Source organism: Vanessa atalanta, chromosome 27, assembly GCF_905147765.1.
Source record: "Vanessa atalanta chromosome 27, ilVanAtal1.2, whole genome shotgun sequence".
Lineage (NCBI taxonomy): Eukaryota > Metazoa > Arthropoda > Insecta > Lepidoptera > Nymphalidae > Vanessa > Vanessa atalanta.
The window spans coordinates 510,420-536,499 of record NC_061897.1 but is presented as its reverse complement, the minus strand read 5'-3'; the positions used below and the strand labels follow the sequence as shown (position 1 = coordinate 536,499).

Sequence of the window (26,080 nt, the reverse complement as noted above, 5' to 3'; positions counted from 1 at the left end):
CAATCAAAATATACTTAATTCAAGTAGGCTCTTACAAGCACTTTTGAATCGTCATTTAACAAACTATTTAAAGTAAAGCTACCATCGGTTCGGAATGTAGATTATACCGAGAATAACAACGGCAAGAAACTCAGTAGTTACTCTTTTTCAACATCTAAAAATACAGTAATGTTAGTTAAATACAATTATATATGTATGTTATGTCTCCTGCCTGGAAGTCAACAAGCATTAGCTCAACGCTTTTTTATCATCAATATAATCTTGTATTGAATAATATGCCTTCTTTACCAATGTATTTTTTACAATTTATTTGAATCTATGAAACGGCAAAGTTAAAAATGTCTGCGAAATTTTATTATAGAAGCGGATACCTTGCCCCACGAATGATTTTTTGAGATTGCGGAGTCGGAAACTTGGCGTTCGAAACTTATCCTTACTTCTTGTGCACATACAATGATTATCACTGATTTTATCAAAGTGATCAATGCTACTGTGAATATACATAATATTGTTGTAAATTTATTGTGATGCAACATTGAGTATTCCTACTTTGTTAAAAACATCCCGAAGAGAGTCTCTAGCTCCAAGATTATAAATGGACCGGATTGCTCTCTTTTGTAAAATAAAAACAGATTCAATATCTGCAGCATTACCCCAAAGTAATATGCAATATGACATAATACTGTGAAAATAACCAAAATATACTAGACGGTATCAATATCAGTTAGTTGTCTAACTTTTCTAGCCGCGTATGCTGCGGAGCTGAGTCTTCCTGTCAGGGATGATAAATGAGGACTCCACTGAAGTTTGGAATCCAATGCTTTTCACAAAAAGCCGTAGTATCGGCTCCATCAAGACGGCTACTATTTAAAGATATTTTATAATTTTGCTTTTTAGCATTGGGTAGGGTAAAATCTACACATTTTGTTTTTTGAGTATTCAAAACTTAATTATTTACTGTAAACCAATCGTGTATCTGTGATAATGCATCGTTCACGTCATCATAGTTAGTTTTTTCCTGTCTACCTTAAAAATCAGTGAAGTATCGTCAGCAAACAACACTATATCACAAATACCTTTAACATAAAAAGGAAGATCATTTATATATACTAGAAATAGAATGGGACCCAAAATTGATCCTAATGGAACACCCATTTTTAACGTAGATCCAGAAGACTTTATGATATTAATGAAAACTTGCTAGACTCTTTGACTTAAATATGAAGCAATGAGATCAAGAGCTTTACCTTTAATACCGTAGTATTTGAGCTTATAAAGAAGCATCTCGTGTTCTACACAATCAAATGCTTTAGACAATTCACAGAATACTCCAATAGCATTCTGTGATTTTTCACAAGCATCGTAAATATGTTTAAGAAGTGCTTTTCCCGCATCAGTTGTCGAGCGACCTCTTGTAAAACCGAGTTGCTCCCTATGAAAAATAGTATTTGTACCGAAATGGACGAGAAGTGGAATTAAAATATTTTTTTCCAATATTTTACTTAAAGATATTTCCAGTCCTTAAAAGTGGTAAATCTTTACTACATTTTAACAAGTTTGGCAATGAACCCGTGTCTAAACTCTCGTTTATAATTACTGCTATATATTATTCAAATATAAATATCTATGTCACCACACCCGAACCTATTCCACACATGTCAATAGACTGCAGATACAAAGGGCCTGAGTTCAATCCTTCTGTTGGTAAAAAGTTATTAGGTTTCAGCGTTTAGTTTGGAAGTTGGACAGTTTACACTTCCGTGTCTTGGAAAACGAATAAAGCCGATCGCTTTACGCCTACAATTTGAAAAGGATGGAAAGAAAGTGTATTGTTGAAAGTACATGTGTTTGCCAAGTTAAATCGGCCAGGAGAACATCATTATTATCCGCGTACGTCAAAATATTTCTTTATCCTTTTATCAAATAACGCAACAAGTGAAGTAAAATTGAATGTGAATCGTTAAAAGGTTCTTATTTTTAAACTATTTAATGGATTTGTTGTCTACATAGACAAATTTTATACTCTTTGAGTTTTGAGCACCTTAATCTAATTTGTAAGTTATATGCAGATTTTAGAAAGGCTTTTGATTTAAATTTTCATTAAATACTTTAATATTTTTTTCATAGATATCAAATAAATCTTGGTAAATATGTAATATTTCATAATTTAAGGATACTAAGATTAATATATCGCGGTTACTGGCTATTAAGCCCGACTATAAGTCGTGTCATAAATTCTAGAGTTCCACATGCTTCGGTCCATTTTTTTACCAGTTGTTTTTTTCACGAACTATTTCGAATATTTTCTTACTAGGTTATAATATATAGGTACTTATGGCTACATGGAAAGTTTTAGTATATTAAATATTTATTTTCGTAAACACATACACTTAATGTCCCTCTCGTCGCTTGTTCTTCCGCCAAAGAGCAGAATTTAGTATCGTTGTGTTCCGGTTTAAAGGGTCAGTGAGCTAGTGTAATGTTTGGTCGTGGGTGGAGAGAAACATATAACTAATATGTTTTGATTTAAGAAATGTTAGAAGAAATATGTAACGTGTGTATAATAATATTTCGGTATAAAATAATAAGAAATATTTAACCGTGCGCAAACTTTATTAAAAATAAAACACAATACATAACATCACAAATGATTATAATACTGAATCAAATAAAAGTTCCAAAGAATTATTTATTGAAATACTGTCTTATAATTCGCCAGTATTCACGACACAGCGCGCACACGGAGCGAGTGCCCTCGACCTGGTCGCCCAGCGCGTCCGACTCGTAGTCGCGTGCGTTCTGTTGTTTGTGCGGTGGACGACTGGAACTCGTGCGTTGGCTACTCGCTCGTAACTCTTGTAAGCGTTTAGCTTGCGAATATAACTGATAATATATATAAAAAAGATAGTAATAAGGCCGTATTTAAGTAAGAATTATTAAAAACCATAGACTAATTATAAATTTAAAGATCATTTAAAAGTAACTAAATTAACTCACATGCAAAGGGTTGTCCAAGTCGAAGACATCGCTGACTGAGCCGGTGTCGCTCAGGCAACTGCAATCAGCCATATTGTTATAGACTATTTACTTAAAATCTACCAATAACACTTTGACAAGGTGATGATGTGCCGACTACGCAGTGCTATCAGAGACACAGGAGTACCTCTCATACTTCCAACTTTCAAACTCCGGGCTGTTATTGAGAATTTGTCCATAGAAAAACCTAAAATATAACTTTTTATCAGCCCGACCTTGAATCTAGGACCGTAAAGTAAACATACTGCTTACAATTTAACCTAATTTTTTTGGTAGGTAATAAACTGTTCCGGTTTGAAAGTTCCTAACAAATGTATGAATTATGATTTTAGTTACACTTGCTTACTGACCCTTCGAACCGGAACGGAATACTGAGTATTGTTGTTAGCGGTATATCTGATGAGTGGGTGTTACCTACCAAGACGGGCTTGCACTGAGCCCACCAAACACTTAACATCACATGGCCAATTTGATAACAAAAAATATTAATACAAAAAATCACCCATCGCCAGCAACATGATTTGTCCCCTGTCCCACTGTTGTGACATTCATCGCGTGTAGTGCTTTGAGCTGACGTCTTTCAAGAGATTGATTTATATTCGGCTGCACACGACCGTTCAGTTTGCTAGTATGAAGTACCTTTATTGGAAGCATATTATATTAATAAAAAAAAAATGAATCATATTTTTATAAATACCGTTAACTCGTTTTCGGTTTCAATATATGAATCGTACATTTTCTTAATTTTGATTTTAAAAAACGCATTTTGTATTTTAACAATTATGATATATATCAACGCCCTTTATTCGAGAACATGGGATTTTTAGAAGGCACACAATAATTTATACCATTTTTAAACGGCACATTTATGCCAGTTACCTTTACGGTGTCAAAATTTCTCCCCCTTCCGTCGTCCGTGGCCACCACCTTGTCACACATCGACACTGACTCAGAGGACTGTCTTACAAGTTGAGTTTGAACGGGCACGCGTCGAGTCGCAAACAGCTGGCTTAGTTCGTCCAATTTTCCCATTATCAACTTGTAGGTTTTACACGAGTCAGACTGTATCAAATAATTTCAATCAAACATCATCAATTAACGTAAAGCAATGTTAAATTTAAAATATTTATCTTCAAGCCATCAACGCGGTACTAACAGGCTATTTGACTGTTTATATTATTTAATAGAGGTTAAGGAACCCAGTAAAAGGTGTGTTTTTTTTTAAATTCTAGTACATATTTGCTGAAAAATATCAAATTAAAAATTCCATATTTAAATAGCGCGCGAAAACGCTACTTTGACGATATGGCGCTGCAAAGGGTTCGGTGACGTCACTTGCCTGTATTGTAATCTGGGGCACATATAAGCCACAAACGAGGTTAATAAGCAAGTGACGTCATCATAAGCCCGACCAATCGGGAGCGTATTGTGTCACGTGGCAATCGTTTAAAAAAATGCATTTTTATTTATGGAATTTTGAATAAATTAATTATTATTTTCAACTTTCGTTGATAAATAACCATATTAAAACTCATAATATATACTGATTACAATAATTGACACTTTATTTTTCGCATTGTCAAATAGCCTATCAGCTACTTGGAGTGGAAGACAGAAAATATCATAATATAAAGTATAGGTATCAAGATTTAAATTATATAATTAATGAAAAATAATGGTCGTTTGACGTATTTTTTATGAGCTGCCAAAAGATTCTTGTGTTTTCGGAGCACTCATAAAAGCACTTTTGAATCGTCATATTACAGTTTATTTAATTTAAATGTAAATCTTGTAAGTTCGGAAAGTAGATTCTACCGAATAGAACCGGCAACAAACTCAATAGTTACTCTTTTCCACCATTTTGATTACATCAATTATTTTTTTATAGATTCTGCCTAGAAATAATTAAATACTAAGTCCACGTTTTTTTATCTTCAATTAAATCAAATTAAATCAAAATATACTTTATTCTAAGCTTTTGCACTTTTGAATCGTCCTTTAACAAACTATTTAAAGTAAAGCTACCACCGGTTCGGAATGTAGATTCTACCGAGAAGAGCCGGCAAGAAACTCAGTAGTTACTCTTTTTCAACATCTAAAAATACAGTCATGTTAGTTAAATACAATTATATATGTATGTTACGTCTCCTGCCTGGAAGTCAACAATAATTAACTCCACGAATAAGATGCTTATTTAGTTCTTGGACATTAGCTTTAATTTTTTTAATAGGCCAAGTTATAAATTGCTGCAGAATCTTATTACAGATACGAGTATCATATAAATCGTGTATTTCAAAATACTCACGCGATGTTTGTCGCGTATCTTAATATTTCTCGTACTACAACTGCTGGATGTAATGTCACTTGTACACGGTGAAAGATTACGGTTAACGCGTTTAATTGGGCTTACATTTTGACCGAAATTTTGTTTTACACACATAGTGTTCTCATTCAAATCGGAATTCAAATATTGGCCAAATTGATTTGTATTTTGGCTCATACAGTTATAAGTCTGAGTCACTCGGGGAGTGTTGGGAGAATTTTGTCCATCGTTTGTGACGTTCGGAGTTGCTGTTTGAAGAATATTTTGTGCGATTTGCGGTTGCACTAATTTCTCGCAAAGTTCAGCGACTCGAGCTATTTGTTGCTGTTGTTCGCGTAACGCCTTCTCGCAAGCAGCTTTGAATTCGCGCACTGACGAGTTTGATCCCGCCACTCGACTCGACTCGCGAGATTTTTCTACGCTGACGCGTCTGAAATATTTTTAATAATACAATAATGTTGTAATATTACTTGTATTAACGAATTTTTCTCTTAACGTTTTTGAAAGTAAAGCAGTATTTACCTAACACTGTGAGTCAATTTGAGCATCTAAAATTAACTGAAGCAAAAACATATGAAAACCAACCAGAAATGATGGAAAATTTTCTCAAAAATTAATACTTATTTATTTAAAGCCTGTTTAAAAAATGCCTAAATAATTCTTCAAGGAGACGTAATTACAACATTATTGAGATATTACTTTCATTATACTCTCTAAAACATAAAGCGAAGTTTACGATCTATTAGATTTCACGAAGAGAATTGCGTTAGTTTTAAGCTTTCCTACCTCTGTGGTCGATGTCTCTGCCTCAGATAACTACCATCGGACAATCCAGAGTCGTGCGAGTATTGCTTGCAGTGATCCCGAGTGTGTGTGTGCGATTGCAATGGACTACTCTCGGTACTGGAGCTGACATCTACTGGTATTCTGTTTATACCGCCCGCATCCACGATCAAGCGCTCACTGTAATATTATATAAATTAGGTTTCTGTTACGTGAGCTATTCTTGACAATGCCATTCCTTTTAGACAAAGAGAGACTGCAGCTGCGCTTGCGCAAACATTGTCCTACCTATGTATATACATATACCATATCCAATTTTCTAGACGATCGCTTGATTGATATAGGACGCGTAATACAGCACCAACTACCAGCGAGTCTCAACGTGGAGTGGTCGTGTTGTTAATTATCTATTCTAGTTACTGAATTGTTCTGCATAACTTTTATTGCTCTTCGACTTTTAGATAAGTAATTATTTCGGATAAAGGATAAAGGAAAGGATTAATATACTTTTAAGATAAAGGAATAAATAACATCCACAGTTACCGGTTGTGTTGAGGTCGGTGTCGCGAGGGTCGTACCGTAGCACGCATGTAGCGATCCAGGTCTATGATGTCCGTGCCGTTTACCCTCGCGGGTGTCCCGCGCGACACAGTCGACGCAGACATTGCGCCTTTACAGCATAAATAAGAAAAATGTGTATATGAAATAGAAAATGCCTGGGTATGTCGAAAGTGCTAAGCAAATTCTCGATTAGTGTGCCTAATAAGTAAGGTTTTGGTGTGCTAAAATTGTTTTTATAAATCATTTCGAGCTAGAAATTTGTCGGAAGTACTTTCCACGTTCAATGGAGTACAAGTCCATTGAAATTTAAAGGAAACAGTTGAAAAGAAAAAAAAATGTTTGTTCGAATGAGTTCGTTCAGCAAATTAAAATTATAAAAATAAAATATTTGTTATCATGTTCAAACTGTAGAATGATATCTTAACCTATGTTTTACCTGATTAGTGGTAGGTGGTAGGCCTCCAGTTTGTTGCTGTACACATAACTGACACATGAGGCATGATTGACGTTCGTCAAGATGATAAGCGTCATTTTGATTATATCTTAATCTATATTTGATTCTTTAGCAATCTGTGATAATAGTTTTTATATTGTACATATTTTGACAAATAACTCGACGATTCACAATTAGCTGTTTACGGGTACTCCGCTCCTGCTACTATGAAACTACGTTAACGGTTAATTTACCCATTATGAATCTCAGTCAAAGCAAGAGTTGAAGCATGCATAAAAAGGCTAACTCTCAAAATGGTAACCATCTTTTGGGATACAGACCTATTCAGAGAGTAATCATGAATTTTTAATAGCAGCTTTAGCACGACACCGTGCACGTGCGCACAAGCTGTATTGCCATGTTTACCATTCAACGTTGCTTTTTGAACTATAACGTTTTATATAATTATAAAACACAGGCAACACGCTAAAGTATATCACGCACGCACGTTAAAATACTAAAGAAAAAGTTTGTGTTAAAATAAAACGACTAAATAGAGTCGGCAAGTTAATTTTATTAATAATTAATTATTATATAACAATCAATCTGTTATCTAGTGTGGTGTCCAGGGACTTGTTGGACGCGAACTTACAGACAAAAATATTTATACATTTCATTTTTGGACTTTGAATATCAGCATATTTTTATTCAATTAAATTTATTTATATTATATATTACATTAAATACACTATACACATGATACATATAACTATACCAGAAAATGCTGCTCGTTTCGGAGAAGATTTTAGTATTAATACATAAATAACTGCGTTACGCAGTTTGTTCCACTTAAACGCAACGAGCGAGTATTGTTTACTCGTAAATACATTTATTTCATTATTAATAAGACATGTAAGACCAATACAAAGAAGAAACTGATAAAGACAGTTACAGTCTCTGGAGAAACCTATACATAACAAAAAAAGAACATTCTATTGATAATAATAATAAAAACAAAACGATTTCTGACTTTATTGGTTTTTTTTTGAGCATCTGATGTGAGGGGTACTATAAGAAATATTAACAAAACCATAACTGACTTGATCCATTGTACCTGTCATTATCCTGGCTCACTCGCCCTTCAATTGAGAATACCGCAATACAAAGTACTGATACTATACATATATGACACTTAATATACAATTACTAGATTTCTGAATAAAGTATCTACAAATATATAATCATAACTCTAAGATCAACTGGCTATTTTTGAAAACACCTCTAGTTATAAGTTTTGCTTTATTCATAGCGTTAGTAGGTATTATACAAATTAGTATTTATATAGGAACGATTATTATTACATTTGTTTAAAGCGTTCTTAAAGAATATTCAATTGAACGAAACACAGACTCAAATTATAAAGACTGTCCTAAAAATCGACGACAATTTTTCAGGATTTGTCAGATCGGCTCATGATGATCCAGAATAAATTGCTTTTCAAATAGTTCTATTTATTTTTTGTAATAAAAATTAACCGAGCAGAATAAATTTACGTATATATACATACATATATGTAAGTAAATTTATTTTGCTAACTGTTTTATAACAAATTATTAATAAATAAGAAACACACATCATAGCATAGACAAATATTTGCCCACATAAAATCCAATATGGCTGACAATATTGGCATATAGCAAAATCCTGAAAGGGTTTGCATTTTGTGCGTATATAATGCCATAGCTACACAATATATACATATATATGTTTATTTCATTGTTCCGAATCTTTTCTTAGACCATCTTTAATTGAACCTCTGCATTTGCCTCTTGTCATAACTGTCAGTACATACTACGTTACGCGAAACGTATCTAACAATTGTCTACAGACATACAAAAAACGACCTAACACCTAGTTTTAACTAAAAAAAACTAATTACACTGTATACATAACGTTTAATAACAAATATATTTACACATACATTACATTTGTCTGCGAGTTCGCATCATTTACGGTACTTATATAAATATTCGACTACCATTTGGATCAGTTTCTCAACCGCATTTAAAAGCTAATATGTATTTAATCACATTAGAGTAAATAAAAAAAAAAACTGTATACTCCATTTAATTTTAACCTTATTAAATATACCAGTTTCACTGATCGTTATTAATTACAAAAAGTCGTATGTGCATACATGAAATCATATATAGTGATTACGTTATAAATTTTTATAAGTGGTATGAGCCCACTCCCATCGCTGGGCAAAAGTATCTTAAGGACGTTTGGAGGGTTCGATGAAGCCGGAATAATCAAAAACAATATATGTAATTTAAAATTAATATACATACAAAATAATATAAGATTTATATTTTATAAATTGCAATATTGGATTCGAATCCAATGTCATTTCAATGAATGAATCAGTTTAAAAGATTTTCAAAATTTTTAAAAAGTAAATTAAGTATTCATAAGACTCAATAAGATTTTTTTTTTTACAAATCAATTTGTACAGATAACACATAATATTCTAAAATTAAAAAGAAATAATTAACAGTAAACTGTATTAATAATATATACGCTATAATTCCTTTTTAAATCACTGGCCTTGAAATATAAAAAATCGGCTATCTCGCTCTTCCCAAGACAAAATATCTTCGAAAGAAAAAGGATAAAATATATTTTAGCTACGATACATTTAAAAATATTAAAATTAGTTCGTATATTTTTAGTAATAATGTATGTCATTTTGGTTTTGTATTCCGACATTTGGAGAAGTCTGGTATTCTATCATTTAAATTAATTTCAAATATGTAATAGAGTTCAAATAGGACTGTTTAGGGTAAATAATGACCTTGAACCTGAGTAAGTGAGTTAACAGTCATGTAAGTAATAAAATGATAGACAGTTTTTAATTGTTTTTAATTTAGAATAATTAACTGTGCAAATTAATTAGCAAGAAAATTGACATACATTTGGGAACACTTCGTTTGAATTCGATATTTAGAGACATTTAAGGGAGTTTTCCGACTTTCATTGTTGCTTTGGAAGTCTTCCTTTTTGAATAGGCTAGCCAGCTACACGAGGCACATTATAGAGCACAACTCTTAATTGTGGTGAGTTTCTGAGTTCAGGCATAGGTCAAAAGACTAAGACCTCTCCGAGGACAAGGTGTTTCTAGACAGAAAAGACCTTAGAACCTCTGCAGTCTAATAACAAAACATCTTTGTAATGTCCACAGATAACACAGCAAACGATATACTACTCCCCCCCCATATGTCACAACACAATAAGAGAAACAGATTAAAATTTATAACCAAAACGATTACAGATAAAAAATTATAAAAGAGAATAAAAAATTGCGGTTTTTAATAACAGTACATAAAACTAATTACTGATTTGTACATCAAGTTTTAATTAAGAAAATACAAACATTTAATATTATATACAAAAAAGAAAAATAAACAATTCTACAAGAAATCATTAAAAATATTTTAAAAATAATATATATCTAATTATAATAATGTAAAATAATTCTTTATTAGTAACATTAATGAGTGCTAATTCAAAATAAAGCCTCAAACGATCGTTATATCACAATTACGAGGCTGTATCGATTTTGAACAAACATTTGGCGAATGATAACAAAATAATCACGTTCAAAGACAAACGAATTCATCTAGGACGATATATATGAATGTGTCACGTTGCAATGTTGTGTTAAACTTACTGTCGTTCATCCTGACTGACTATAAACGGACAGGATATTTGGAACCGGTAGTCGGGTAGGTTTATTTAATAAGGTGAGAATTGAATATTTCAATTTCAGGGGTCATCTATTCTACGGGATAGGTTAGGTTAGTTATATAAATACAAAGTTGGAAGGGCACTTAGTACTAAGTACATCCTAAAAAAAGTATTAATTTTCGCCGGACCTTTAATAACATTATATATAAAAATGTTTGGATGGAATAGGGATAAAATAATTCAATTATAATAGTAGACAAAGCCGCGTATATATGCTAGTAAGCCTAATTTAATTAAGAAAGCTAACACTCCTAATTTATAATAGTTAATTTATCGTATTTTTATACATAAATTGATCCAACCTCGTGACCAATAGCTAATACCAAACATTTGTTAAAATCGACGCCAACACATCACCAACAATTCATACATCGAACGATAATCACACAAACGTAACATCCAATCAGGAACCACCAACATCATTCACGCTAATAACGCCTTTATACCAATACACATAAGACCCTCTATCGCCTGAAAATCATTTATTGCACGCAAAATTAATATTTTTTACATATAAATCTTATCTATATAGTTATGCGATAATCACCTTTATTTTATAGGTATAAGATTCAATATCCTTTGAAAAATCTGTTAGTTATTATACAACGAAAAAAAGGTCTTCGCGTAACATATTAGTAAGCTTTAATCAAATTTAGACTTTACTGGTCGCACTTAAGGTTCATATTCCTTGATCACACACAATATTAGTCCTTAACGACTGCCTATAGGCCTGCACTAAAAGCTCAATTTCCCGTAACGAGGCGACGCATCGCCTCTATTGTGTGTGACTTAAGATCGAAAATTGCTCGCCGGTCAGTTTTCGGCTTCAGCGTTGGGTCACTGGCTGTTCGCAAGCTCGTCCATGCGACATCTGAAGTACAAGAAACTTGAATATTGAAGGCCGATTTAAATCGTCTAAATAGATATTCCAATTAATCAACTTAAACTGATTAAAATTCAATTCAATTAATTAAAATATACGTGTACTTGGTAGTAGGGCTTTGTGCAAGCCCGTCTGGGTAGATACCACCCACCCACTCATCAGATATTATATACCGCCAAACAACGGTACTCAGTATCGTTGTGTTCCGGTTTGAAGAATTGAAAGGATTTGAGCCAGTGTAACTATAGGCACAATGGCCATAATATCTTGGCTCACAAGGTTGGTGGCGAATTGGCGATCTTAAAAAAGGTTAATATTTCTAACAGCACCATTGTCTATGGCCGATGTTGACCACTTACCATAAGCTGGCCCATTAGCTCGTCCGCCAAACTATTTCATAAAAAAATAAATAACGTACACAAAGTTTTAAAACCAGCAGCGGTATTAATATCAACTGATTTATTCGCAAGATTCATAATAATTTATCTTCAGTTAATTACTTAAATAAACGAATACGATATCTGAGCGTTACTCACCGCACCGCCATCTCGGCGACCTCGAGGCTCGGGTAGTCCAGTTCTTTGACCAGACACAGGACAGCAGATAGGAGGTTTGAGTTCTGAAACGTTCGACATCTTTATATACTGCGTTGTCGTCGTTATAACAGCCAACGGTTGGCCACACTAGTAAACGTCACGCACAACAAAATAATAAATTTGGCTCGTTTTTAGTTCTTTTCTAAGGAAACTACAAAATTTAGTTTACATGTCACTGCGCGTTCGAAAATACATTTTTTTCTTTACATACACATATGTACATATGTATGTTTTTACAACACACTCACCCTTGCGACCGGCCTCCTTGTGAAGCCGCGATGTTCCGCCATGACAGCGGACGGATACTCTCTGTCCCTATCCCGCACACTCTCCCTGTCCCTATCCCTGTCTCGCTCCCTCTCCCAGTCGCCGCGCACCGAGTAAGTTTCGCTTCTGAAAGGTAACATTCAGATAACATTAGTGATTATATTATTATTATCATTTGATTAGCGTAACTTATTGCCATATAGTTATATACTGGCAATACTAAGTTAAAAAATTGAAAGCTAGTGTTGTCAGTCAAAAAAAAGGCGTTTGAAAAGTATCTTAACCCGCAGTGCTTTTGGTATCACTTGTGAGATGCTGTAAAGCGACTAACGATGATACACGATTTTGATACTTGTCTTTAAATTGTATTATTGTTATAAGTCGATGTCACTTATCACTTTCTGATTCTGACATGCTACTATCATTTGTTCTTTCTGAATAGCCCTACAGAATGAAATACATAACAATAATTACATATATTATTGTATTAAAAAAAATACCCACTGTATAAAACTGTCAGTTAAATTATCATATCGTATAAAATTGACTCAAACATCCATATAAAACAGTTGAATATAGCAAGAAGCATCGATTAAGATAATATTATGTGTTAAGCTCGTAGTATATAGTCAAAAAAGCATTATATATATACAAATACATATAGTTGTATATGTATATAGCGCTCTTAGTAAATCAACAACCGAAATCAAAATTTTATAAAATAACATATTTTAAAATGCTGACTCTAGTTGAGTAAAAATACATTAAAAAACATTTTGAAGTGATAACTTCTTATGGAGGGGGGGGGGGGGTAAGCCGTTTCGTTACGTAACGCGTTACGGCATCAGTCTTCCCTTCCTCTTACGCATACGGCAGCGGTAGGCAGGTTCTTCTCTCACTTATTTCGGACAGACTGTTTTTTTTTAAGTTACCACTTCTGTCGGGCGTCCCGTTTTTAAATTAATGAACGAAAATACATTTCTTTTATTTCATAAAACTAAAAGGTTATATATTTAAGACAAAACCACACAGTTTTAATTTTGTCTTGCGATTTTCAGTTACAATTTAACAGCAATTTCGAAAATATGGTAACTACACCAAAAATATACGTCGATGCATCAAAAAGTTAAATTAGGATTTATTCATTTTTTAACGTACATGGTCGCAACGTCTCAAATTTAAAGTTAGTGATTTTGATTTCGGTCAGTATTTAATTAAGAGTGCGGCGCGAAGAGAGCGGGATGTCACCTGTCTCTATCGGAGCAGTGTTCGTGCGGCGACGTGAGCGCGTTCCCGCTGTGTCTCCACTCGCCGTTCGTGGGATACGAGTACTCCTACCGACACAAGCACACAAAATATTATATATAAATACATTTGATTATTTAATCCTAATCAAAAGCGTTTACAATTATATCTTGTCTTATCAAATATAGTCGTAGACAGAATTACATGATTTTGGTAAAAGAAAATGATTACAATAATATACATAAATATATAACATAAATCTCACATGAGTTTGTGGAGTACGAAGTGGCGGATTTGAGGGTGTAAGAGACTCAAGCCCCCCTCTAAAAACATCAAGTTCTTCCGTGACAAATCTTAGTAAACTTAATTATTCTAAAGAGCCGAGATGGCCCAGTGGTTAGAACGCGTGCATCTTAACCGATGATTTCGGGTTCAAACCCAGGCAGGCACCACTGAAATTTCATGTGCTTAATTTGTGTTTATAATTCATCTCGTGCTCGGCGGTGAAGGAAAACATCGTGAGGAAACCTGCATGTGTCTAATTTCAACGAAATTCTGCCACATGTGTATTTCGCCAACCCGCATTGGAGCAGCGTGGTGGAATATGCTCCAAACCTTCTCCTCAAAGGGAGAGGAGGCCTTTAGCCCAGCAGTGGGAAAATTTACAGGCTGCTAATGCTAAAAAAAAAAAATCTAATAGTTTTTGTTTTCTTTTAAGGTGTTAAATCTGCTAAAAGCAATCACTCAGTTAGGTCAAGCCCCGAGCAAACGATAATTCACCACTCTTTGTACTGTCCGTCCGCGTTAATATTTCATCAAAACATACTTTTATGATGTAAGTTCTTAAATGCAACGTTTAGAGGCCGATTAAGCGTCCAGCCGTTGCCCCCACCCCTCTCTGATTTCCCCCCGCTCGTCACTGATATCCATCGTACTGTGTCTGTTTCACCGTGCAGTGCTTACCTTGACGCTGTGCGCCGACACGGAGTGGCGGAGCGCGGCCGCGTCCGGCGAGCGCGGCCCGCCGCGCGGCTGCACGGGAACAAACGGTTACTCAAAACCAAAATACACTTTATACGAGCACTTTTGAAAAATCATTTTACACAATTGTCGTAAACGTAAAACTATCTGTTGCAATATTTGAAATACAAAGTATTATGTCAAATGTTGTCTGAAAGTCAAAAATTATTAGCTCCACGCTTTTTTGTGATCTGTATAATCTTGTGTTAAATAATATAACATGCTTTATTTATTAATGTTATTTTAACAAATGTTTTGAGTTTATGGATCGGAAAAGTTAAAAATATCTGCGGAGTTTTATCATGGAAACGAAAACCTTACCCCGAGAAGGATAAATCCTTCTCGGGGTAAGAACTAGCCAAGTCAGACCTTAGGCAACAATATATTATCCCAAGTTATAAGAAGAAATGATATTTTATGTAGTTATAAATAAATTTCAGAAAGGGCTATTTAGCTTGGCACAAATTTAGATCTCACTTCTTTTGTCGTTGAAGACAACAACCAAGGTATATATCATAATATTTAACTTGACTCTCATTTTTACATTTATGTTTTTGATGGGATAATATAAAATACAAAGTATTACTCGCTACCCGATCCGCCTTCACACGGGTCGGGTTAAGATGACACGTCAGTGCGTAGGGGCTCACCTCGTACTGCGAGGTGGTCATGGCGGGGTGGTCGTAGCGCTCGTCGGCGTCGGGCGACGCGCGGCGCGCCGGCGACGCGGGGCACTGCGGGCACAACGCACACGCCGATACACTCGCTAACTTACTAATATTAACGAATTACTAATACTACTAATTTACTTAATGTCGCATCGACTTGTGTCTATTCCAATGGCAGGACGAGTTAATTTAAATAAACTAAATTTGACCTTGAAACGTATTATAAATAAATATATATTTATCAAGAGCTGTTTGTAGTGCACGATACAACAGATCTATTGGCATATCGCATGGAATATGTAAACCTAAGGTTTGTTTATCTTAACTCCTCGCACCATTGGAACGTATCATAATATATTTTTCTAAAAATCTCTTTACGATTCACTAACTTACATGCATAAAAATCAAATCGTTTATCTCTTGTCTGAAGCCCTGTTCCTATATTCGAATATCTATTCAATTTCTTTATAGTATAATTGTCTGATTGACGTTTGCAATTTTGCTATAAAGACACTAGAATCTGTCATTCTTAAACATTTACCCAACTATCCGTTATTCGTAGCCCTGTGAACTGTAAGTAGCAAGCCAATCGTATATATAAAATTACGCCTCGTAGACAATTCTACTATACACAAGCATAGAATGATTAATGAATATTAAAAACACCTGTATTAGTTTTTAAATTAACCAAAACAATTATTTATTAGGGCAATATTTTCTGTTCAATTATTACTCATATTAAACACAAACATGTTAAGTACGTATTAATTATACAGCAGACAACAGAACATGCGAATCTATATATTAAAAATAAAAACAAAAAATAATATAATCATAAATATCTCTGTCCCTGTCTGTCATAAGTGGTTTGACATACTACAGAAGAAAAAAGAAAATAATGATTCAGTGATAACTGTAGAGTTTTGAACCCGTTATCTACGTTCAAGATTTACATTGACGTGGACAATATATCGCGTAAATAAACATAATAATACCGTTCTATATATTTCAAATTTACATACTATTATATGTATATTATAGTAGCATGCTTTTGTAGTGGCTGAATATATTGTACTTACTTACTTATATATAATAAAAATATAATATTTGATATATCATAGCGTCTGAAACACGACGCTATTAAGGATTGAATCATTGTATATAAAAGCGCATCATTCGAATACAGGTAGGTACTTGTATAATTGTATTAAGTTTTATATAAAGAAGTGTAGAACAGTTCAGTGATTACTTTAGAATAATGTCAAGACATTACGTAGCGTAGTATAATGTAGTGTGTTTAAAAGATTTATATATATATAGGAGTACGCTGTTTAGTTTGGTTGTTATAAATGTATAATGAAAACGCGTCTAGTGGTGTACACACACACCACACTGAAAAAGAACTTGTTCCCTACTTTTACTAAATATTTTTTGAACATGCCGATGGTGTTTCGAATAAATGTAGTACAGTGTATAGTAAAATATAGATTAAATTAGTCCAAACTTTTTTAGTGACTTATGGTCACCTTACCTTCCGTACCATTATGTTTTTTTTTTACTGACGTCCACTTAACACAAGTTTTACACCTAATCGAAGAGATTAGACTAATAAATCACTTCTAAAGACATAGCTAGTGATAATTTAAAAACAAATGTATTATAAACAGACCTGCTGAGTGGGCGGAGAGCGCGGGGGCTCGGTCGCGGGCTCGGGCTCCGCCGGACTGTCCCTTCCCTGCGCCCACTACGAGTTAGTTGCACGTACACATACAGTACACATTCACGCCTACTACATATTTGGCAGTTGTAAACAATTAATCTCTATCACTATTGTGACCACAAAATCAAGTCACTACGAGTACTAAAAACTACTATCAAATATAACCATGAGCTTACCAAGCATATAGCCGTATTACAATATAAGAAACGAGCACGTGATCAAATAAAACAAGAAATAAAATAAAACAATAACAAAAGTTAAAATACCGTGAACACATTTTAAAACTAAGACTAAGACTAAACTAACAACTTCATCCCCATTGGTCGACCTCACTTGCTCAACCCGATAACTGGTCAACGAAATTAACAAAAACTATCGTAGATTACACCTCCGCGGTCGAGTAGTGGGTACACCGGTTTTCATGGGTACGCCACTCCGAGGTCCCGGGCTCGATTCCCGGCCGAGTCGATGTAGAAAAAGTTCATTAATTTTCTATGTTGTTATATTAATATTATATATACTATACTATATACTTATACTATGCACTTATATTCGTATGCTCTACAATTCGGATCTAGTTAAAACTTAAAAAAACCAGATATAACCGGAAATATCCAAACTGCCAAATATGTCCGTCCCAAAGATTTAGAGTACGCTAGATGCCGCATCTTCATTAGATCGTATAAAAACCGAGCGTGTCGTGTTTTTTAAACCTACGATGACATACTTGAACATTTAAAATGATTCTAAAATTAATGACAGCATTTTAAGCAACCAATTTAATTAGCTATGGTAGGTAATACCCCCCTTGACTTAATTTATGACCCAAGAAGAGTTTTTACAGTTTACAACGGCACAATTACAAAGACCCAAACTGAAGTATTTCGCGTCCAATTTCGGGCCGGGCGGTCTAAACTTCGGGCACGCTTGGTGCGGTATCAAGCCTACTCCAAATCTGTGGTATGTCCACTGTGATTAGCACAAACATTAATAGTTTATTATATTAGTGATACGAAATACACATACATATAACATACATAGAAGAAATATAAAATTACGATGTAATGTTTTATATAAACATTTTAGATATAAAGCGAATCATATCAATATGGCATATAATATTGACATATCGCGTATTAAAAATACATGCGTCCAAACACATAAAACTTCTGTAATATAAGTACAAAAAGTCGTAAGTAACGTGATTTTATTTCAAAAATGAAATGAATGTTTCAGAGATCTATCACATGATATATTTATTTATACATTCAACATAAATCATGCAAATTCATTCCTCGTTAAATAGACGACACGTGTATATCATAGAGTGGGCTCACCTCGTGTCGGTGCGCGTGCGCGGGGTGCGCGGGGTGCGCGGGCGCGGGCGGCGCCGCGGACCGCGCGTAGTACAGCTCGGGCTCGCGCTCGGGGCTCGACTCGCAAGACCGCTGTCTGCGGTACTGACCGTATGATTCTTGCTGTAATCAAAATCAAATTCTTACTTATTTCACAGAATAAACTAATTATCTACGACCTTATAATTGTCAAGTGCCGTTATCCGAAGCGATTTGTAATATTTCTCTGATTGTTGCTTTCTTTTTACCACAATTATACATTTTAAATAATAACGGTCCTAGAATACGACCCTGAGAGACACCAAAACGAATATCTCAAACGAATTCCAAGTATTATACAAGTAATGGCTAATGTATTACAATAACTGCAATTAAACCTCCAAACTTATTTTAAAAATACATAACAGTAATCATAATTAATTCCAATCTATGTAAAGCAAATTTACAAACGTAATTTAGCGGGTGTTTAGTTAAACACTGATCTCTCTTTCTATCGTCATTTACTTAATAGTCGAAAGAAGAAGACAAAGCATCGTTCAACTAATCAGAACTCACAGCCTATACAACATTCAGAGCTATATATATCCTGTCGTTCGTATTTGCGTCTGAGGATCCTAATCTTATCGACAGTATTATTGACTTTTTTATTAGTGATTTAATAATATATCGTAAACAGATTCAAATATGTATTTCTTAAAAACATTTTGTAACATTGTTATTTTTAAAATGGATTTATTGTCAAATGTGTCACGTGGGCTCCCGTCATTTAAGAACTTTGTAAAGTGATGATGCGACAGTTCGGTTAACGAAACCACGTAACTCTGAAGATAATAAATCTTATTATGAGTTACAATAACCGTACAAAGTTTCAGCTTTAATCGAATGAGTGCGTCATCGTATAGAATACGAACAAGAGCAAAAACTATTTCATTGTATTTCTCAACCAATTATTTTCCACCCGCGGCTTCTCCTATCTACTAGGGTGGCCGACGACGCTTTCCTTGAGCTTGCTTATCTTGCATACCAAATATGATAATTTCGGTCCAGCGATTTAGCCATGAAAATAGATTGTCTCAATGGTCGTTAAAACGGTGTAGAAGTCCTAGTATCGCAGCGCCATTTAGTAAAGAGTAACAGCAGAGCATACATATACCATGATCACAAATCGATTGTATTTCTCACCTGCTGGGGGTATCCTTCATCGTCAGAGTCTGGAATGTGGACGCCGCGTCGCATCGCCTCTTGCACCTGAAAATTTGTTGAATGTGATCAGAATTTCGGAAGTCAAAAGATTAAAAGATATTTAAAATTAGTCGAATGGAATAGTGTTCGAGTGCATTATTAAAAAAATTGGTGATGATGACGTACTTATCGATTCCAGTCAAGGCGAGATTAGACACCTACGCCGAAAATATTGTAGTGCCCTGTTCCTTGACGCTCCTTGTCCGATGGGATAGAAAATTCGACACGATCGGAAAGTGCAGGTTCCGACAGCTTTACGAACTTCAAAAATCTTCTAAAATCCAGACTGCGGGGTGTTACTGAGATTTTTTTAGATAGAAAACCCTAATAACTTTGTATTGGCCCGATCTGGGGTTTTGAACCCAGAACATCGGATTCTGTGGCCTTATATCTAGACATTGGACCATATATTAATCGAGATCTGCTTGAGTGTATAATATAGTATGTCTATTAGTAAATCGCATGGAATATGTAAATCTTAAGTTTGTTTATATTTAATAATTCTCATATTACCATCTTTATAGGCTCACTTAGTAGCAACATATAAAATTGACAACGTATTTAAACAGTAATTATTTGATCATAGCTTAACTTAAGATCAATTTTTAATCTACGTTCTAACTACGATTTTAAAAAAAAAGTTAACTCCCCCATAAACATTTATGATACATAATTAAAATATTTTGGTGGTGGGCAAAGTTGACGATAAAACACCACGGCCGAACACCTACTCGTCGATACCTGGGTAACGACTCTCACTGGCCTCGCCATAACAACTGTGCTAAGGAAAGCTAAAATCTGAACGAGATGGAAAAACCATTCAACCGATGCCACGCAGGATTTTCAAAGACATGACCTTCAATAATGAAGAGAACGACCATGAAGAAGAGGAACATGTTCAACTGGACTTTGAATTTGCAATATACTGTCACATATATAAAGATTCGAATATTTTGGATATAAAAAATTTCGAGACACGACAGTTTAACACTGCACCTTCCTAAATCATGGGAGATTTTCTGGACATAAAAAATTATGATCCAAAGACCTCAGAAACTAAATTCTTTATGCTAGCAACTTTAACGAGACGGTTACCGGTTTAATACAGAACTTGTTCAATAACAAAAGGGTCATGACAACTTGATTCCATGCTTGGCGGAGCATCTTCAATGTCAAGGGCTTGCCGCGAGACATATGTACATACATATATTCATAGTAAACTGTTAGGAAGTCATATATATATGTCGTAGGTGTAATCTTTTTTTATATCATATAATTTGACATCATTTCATTGTTCTGTCTGAAGTACTTCTGTGTGACAATCAATATTATAATGCAAATCCATCAATCCTATATTGAATAAAGAGTTTTTCAAAGTTGAATAGATGTTTTTTCAGTAAAAACAAAATATTTGCAAGCCGATGTTACTGTATTTCCAAATTTAAAAAATATCCCAATTATTTCCAAAAATAAACTAGCTTTGTTTCTTTCGGAACTTCTTCTTAGGTCAGCCATTTATTTTACTGTGACTAGTGTAATTCTTAACCTTTTTAAATGAGTCAGTCAATCGCATAACATTAGGTCACTCTGATGTCCTATGAAATCAGCAACAAGGCCAGTAGTTACTAATAATTCTAATATTTATAAACTGTAAGTATCTTTTACGAGTAAATTTGATCACCAGCACCATTTTAGCATTTCATTATTCTACGAAGCAATACCAACCACAAAACTAAACCGAACTGAACTTAAACAATACTAAACCTCAAATGTCTAATAGAATTTTAATAATACTTTAATTTTTGTCCCTTGAAGGATGATAAGCTCATAGTTAGTGGTGAACTGACAAATTAAAAAATGGACATATTTTTCACGGTGACAATCAATGGTGAAATAAGTTAGGACTTACTTCATCAGCTTGAACGACGACATTGTCCAACTTTTCGAGATTCGGAAGATTCCTCAACACCGTCATTCGATACCTGGAAATTATAAAATTGAAAATTCACTTCAGATGTCTGGTGGTCTCGAAGCTGGATGTTTTCAGCTAAGTTGGAATCCATACATGTAAATCAAATAATGTATACAACACAATATGTATATTTATTGCCGAAATTTTGGTAGAATCAGCGACAGTCATTGTAAAAACATGAGAAGCATGCCAACATTACATTTTGGGTTAAAAAGAGCTGATGTGTTACAATATCAGAGCTCAATAGAATACGACAAAAAAGAGATTAAGTATTTGGTAATCAGGCCCCTGGCTAATCCGACGTCTCTATTATTGTCAAATATCTTTTCGACAATCACTGATTTTGATAGCTTAGTTTGAATTTGACCACATGTGATAGCTATCACTTCTTTATACTTCAGAGTATAACACGTAGAGTATTATCATTGGATATGTAATTAGTCGGATAACAAGGTCCCATCCTTTTGTAAAAAAATCCAGAATATAATCTTAGGTAAATTCGATAGGCCGACACTGCCTTACAAAACATTTGTCGGATTGCCGGGTGTCCGCTGCAGTTGTATATCGATGTAATTTGATTTGTAAATAAATATCAAAAAAATTAATACTAAAGTTATTATTAATTCCTCTCAAAAGAAATTACAGTCCGCACCGATAGCTTTACATTTTTAATTAAAACTTGTAACGACGCTATATTTCGCTCATAGAAAATATCTACACAAGACAAACAGAGATTCCTTTCACGAGTATCGCTATCTAGTGGAACAGTTAGAATACTCACTCCGGGTGTAAAGTACACGGGTTCTCGTCCAACCAGAGACTGGTCAAGTCGGGAAGGTGTCGAAGATGTCGTATCTCGGCCAGATCACGTATCTCGTTCTTCCGCACGTAGAGCTCTCGGAGACGCCGGCAGCCCGCGAAGTCGCCCAGCGTTCGTATTTTATTGATGCTGTGGAAAAATAATTCATCGTTAAAATATATTTAAAGGAATAGAAGGGGAAATTATAATTATTTTTATTTAAACGGCATTATATTGTACCAGAAGAAAAATACCTGTTTATATCATCCAACGAGACAAAATCTTCCTCATAATTATTTTGATTTAGATCTCATCCACAGCCCTCCTCAACTCAACTATCCTCAAAGTCAAAAAAGTCTAGAAAAATAAATCTACCATCCATTCGGAAATAAACGCCTGCGACCTGAGAAGAACCGGCGAAAGAATCTCAGCCGGACTTTTTTCTTTTTTTTTCATGCATCTTACCAACCAAGCAGACTAAGTACCACTGAATTGTCATGTGCTTAATTTATGTTTATAATTCACCTCGTGCTTGGTGAAGGAAAACATCGTGAGGAAACCGGCACGTGTGAAATTCTGCCACATACGTATCCACTAACCCGTACAAGAGACAAAGCCATCTCCTCAAAGGGAGACGATACCTTAGCCCAGCAGTGGTATATGTACAGGCTGGTACTTCAATTAATTGGTAATATCTATACGATTAAAATATTCAGGAGAGTTTGAACATTCGTAGTTAGCTCGTATGTTCTGTCGACTGTACTCGAGCCGTATATAAAGAAAATCAGCCATGTAACAATTTTACATTCAAAATAAACATTTCAAATATAATTAAACTTACGCAAATGGAAAACGAATAACGATCCGTGACGGCGCAACAATAGCAAAGAAAATAACAAGTTTCCTCCGGACGTACAAATAATCCCTCAAACCGCCAAATTAAAACCGAACAATATTTGATATTTCCTGTCATAATTCTTCAATGAAAATTAAACCTTAAATACATAAGAATAAAAATCAATTTCAATCTCATGTTGTTAAGATTAACGCTGTTTCGTTTTAAGCCTATTCAACTGGAAATCGCAAAAAATAAAATTAAAGAAAAACCAATCGAATATGTATAGAAATAAAGGTCACATTAATTTCAAATTAATGCGATTCTTTTTTTTTATTTATTTAAACAATGTTGTTACGGTCAGTCGTGTTGATTGGGCAACGTTACGTTCGTTGATTGGGCAAGATGAAGCGCAACGCTCTGATTGGTCCCGTACTCGTTGAAACAACACGTTTTTTAATCTGTAATATGTGTTTATATTTAAATTTATTAAATGTTTCCTAATTAATACATTTATTATATATTTAATATGGATAAGTGGACGAGCAAATAGGTTGATATGTGGTCATAACCGCCTCACATCGCCAATGCGCCTCTAACCTCGGGAACTAAGATGTTATGTCCCTTGTGCCTGTAGTTAAACTCGCTCGCTTACCGCTCAAGCCGGAACTCAAAAATACTACGTATTGCTGTTTGACTGTGCTGCTGCTTGCTAGAAGCGTGAGTAAACCAGGTGACAATAAGCGATATGAAACCTCAAGTCAAATGATAGAATACTCTTTAACCAAATTCTTTGGGTAGTGAACCAAACGATAGAGGTAGAAATGTGCACGCAGGGCTCCATATCCTCTATAGCCTATTCCAACTATTTTTTTTATTTTTTTTTTTATTGCCCGGGAGGGCAAATGACTCTGCTCCACCTGATGGTAAGTGGTAGTAGAGTCCAAACGCGACGACGGCTAGTGCAGTTGGGAAAGGTGATCTGCACTAGCCGCCCCCGCCTTGCCGGCCCGCAAGATGCCTCTTCACGCCTCGCTTGAAGGAACCCAGGTCATAAGAGGAGGGGAATACGTGCGCTGGTAAAGAATTCCATGTTTTGGAAGTGCGACAAAGAAAAGAGTTGCCAAATTTCTTTGTACGCGATGGAATTAATGTCACAGTTAGGCGGTGACATCGAGAACCAGCACGCGTGGACTTGTGAAGGAAAGGGGAAGCAGGAATAAGGGAGAATAGTTCCTCTGAGCACTCGCCGTGACACATTCGATAGAAAGCGCTGAGTGCCGCTATCTCTCGACGCAATTGTAAAGGCTCGAGGGTGTTGGTGACCTTTACATCGCCAATAATGCGAACCGCACGTCGCTGCAACCGATCCAAGGCCTCCAGTAGGTACTTAGCGGAGCCATCCCAGAGGTGCGAGCAATATTCAACGCAGGACCGTACCTGTGTTTTATACAGCAGGAGCAGTTGAGCAGGCGTGAAAAAACGCCGCACCTTGTTCAGGACTCCGAGTTTACGTGAGGCTGTTTTTATAACAGCCTCGATGTGATCCTTTGGATTGAGGTCGCACCGAACGTCGATTCCCAGTATGGCGACTTTGCTATGTATCTCCAGCGTGGTGCCACAGAGGGAAGGAGGAGGGGAAAATGGTGACTTTTTCGCTGTGAGAGCGCACACCTGTGTTTTCTTGGCGTTAAACTCAACAAGATTGTCAGAGCCCCATTTGGCGATGAGTCCTAACGTCCTATCGAGCTCAACAACAAGATCCCTCCGTCTCTCCTCAGTTTCCGCCCGTCCAGCCGCTGCGCGTCCGTGGTATCCCCCGTGCACCGTACTGTCATCTGCATAGCAATGCATGTTCCCGAGAGAGAGCATATCATTGATATGCAGAAGAAAGAGCGTGGGGGATATCACAGACCCCTGGGGGACTCCAGCATTCACTACATGGGATTTTGAAGCGCAACCATCAACTAGAACGCGAAGGCTACGCTTGTGTAGGAAGCTAGCAATCCAGGTGCAGAGCTGAACCGGCAGACCGTATGCCGGCAGCTTGGAGAGAAGACTTCTGTGCCAGACTCTGTCGAAAGCCTTGGAGATATCGAGGCTGACGGCCAACGACTCTCCACGCTTATCGATAGCTTCACCCCAGAGGTGTGTTACGTACGCTAGAAGATCACCTGTGGACCGTTTTGGTCGAAACCCGTACTGACGATCATTAATTAGACAGTGATCTTCTAGGTAATGGATCAGTTGGTTGTTTAAGATCCGTTCCATCACCTTACAAAGAACTGAGGTGATAGCTATTGGCCGATAATTTGCCGGGTCAGATCGATCCCCTTTTTTGGGAACCGCTTGCACATTAGCTTCTCTCCAAGAATCCGGCACACATCCTGTAGAAAGAGACAGCTGGAACAGGCGCGTTAACACAGGAGACAGCTCCGCTGCACACTTCATCAGCACTATGGCTGGTATTCCATCGGGACCGCTAGCTTTCCGCACATCAAGTGATTGTAGCTCTGCACGTACATCACGTTGCCT

At 35.5% G+C, this 26,080-nt stretch overlaps 2 protein-coding genes across 3 annotated transcripts in view; both read right to left on the bottom strand.

Annotated features, from left to right (window-relative positions):
• Positions 1–2,656: 2,656 nt before the first annotated feature.
• On the bottom strand, positions 2,657–7,186 carry LOC125074162. The gene is made up of 8 exons (XM_047685404.1): positions 7,140–7,186; positions 6,686–6,812; positions 6,146–6,322; positions 5,342–5,789; positions 3,916–4,098; positions 3,539–3,675; positions 2,998–3,055; positions 2,657–2,883 (listed from the first exon to the last, which is right to left on the bottom strand). Exons 2-8 carry the CDS (start codon positions 6,805–6,807, stop codon positions 2,686–2,688), a joined length of 1,323 nt encoding a protein of 440 aa, XP_047541360.1. The 5' UTR covers positions 6,808–6,812; positions 7,140–7,186; the 3' UTR covers positions 2,657–2,685.
• Positions 7,187–7,690: 504 nt separating this feature from the next.
• Positions 7,691–26,080, bottom strand: part of LOC125074166 — a 67,227-nt gene continuing 48,837 nt past the window's right edge. The window contains exons 3-13 of one of the 2 annotated variants that reach the window (XM_047685409.1): positions 22,693–22,860; positions 21,849–21,921; positions 19,880–19,945; positions 18,680–18,820; positions 17,292–17,366; positions 15,605–15,688; positions 14,898–14,966; positions 13,938–14,023; positions 12,671–12,815; positions 12,363–12,445; positions 7,691–11,814 (exon numbers count right to left, since the gene is read on the bottom strand). In XM_047685409.1, the coding sequence (XP_047541365.1) occupies positions 11,781–11,814; positions 12,363–12,445; positions 12,671–12,815; positions 13,938–14,023; positions 14,898–14,966; positions 15,605–15,688; positions 17,292–17,366; positions 18,680–18,820; positions 19,880–19,945; positions 21,849–21,921; positions 22,693–22,860 (1,024 nt within the window). In that variant the 3' untranslated portion in view covers positions 7,691–11,780. The remainder of the gene's footprint in view (positions 11,815–12,362; positions 12,446–12,670; positions 12,816–13,937; positions 14,024–14,897; positions 14,967–15,604; positions 15,689–17,291; positions 17,367–18,679; positions 18,821–19,879; positions 19,946–21,848; positions 21,922–22,692; positions 22,861–26,080) is intronic. The other variant, XM_047685410.1, reaches the window with a different exon arrangement.

Bases quoted from the DNA above. Each gene is read 5' to 3' on its own strand.
- LOC125074162 (XM_047685404.1), bottom strand. From the start codon at position 6,807: ATGTCTGCGTCGACTGTGTCGCGCGGGACACCCGCGAGGGTAAACGGC. The intron at 4,099-5,341 runs GTGAGTATTTTG...TATTTGATACAG, and splicing joins AGATACGCGACAAACATCGC to TCTGACTCGTGTAAAACCTA. The intron at 3,056-3,538 runs GTGATTTTTTGT...GGCTGATTGCAG, and splicing joins AATCATGTTGCTGGCGATGG to TTGCCTGAGCGACACCGGCT.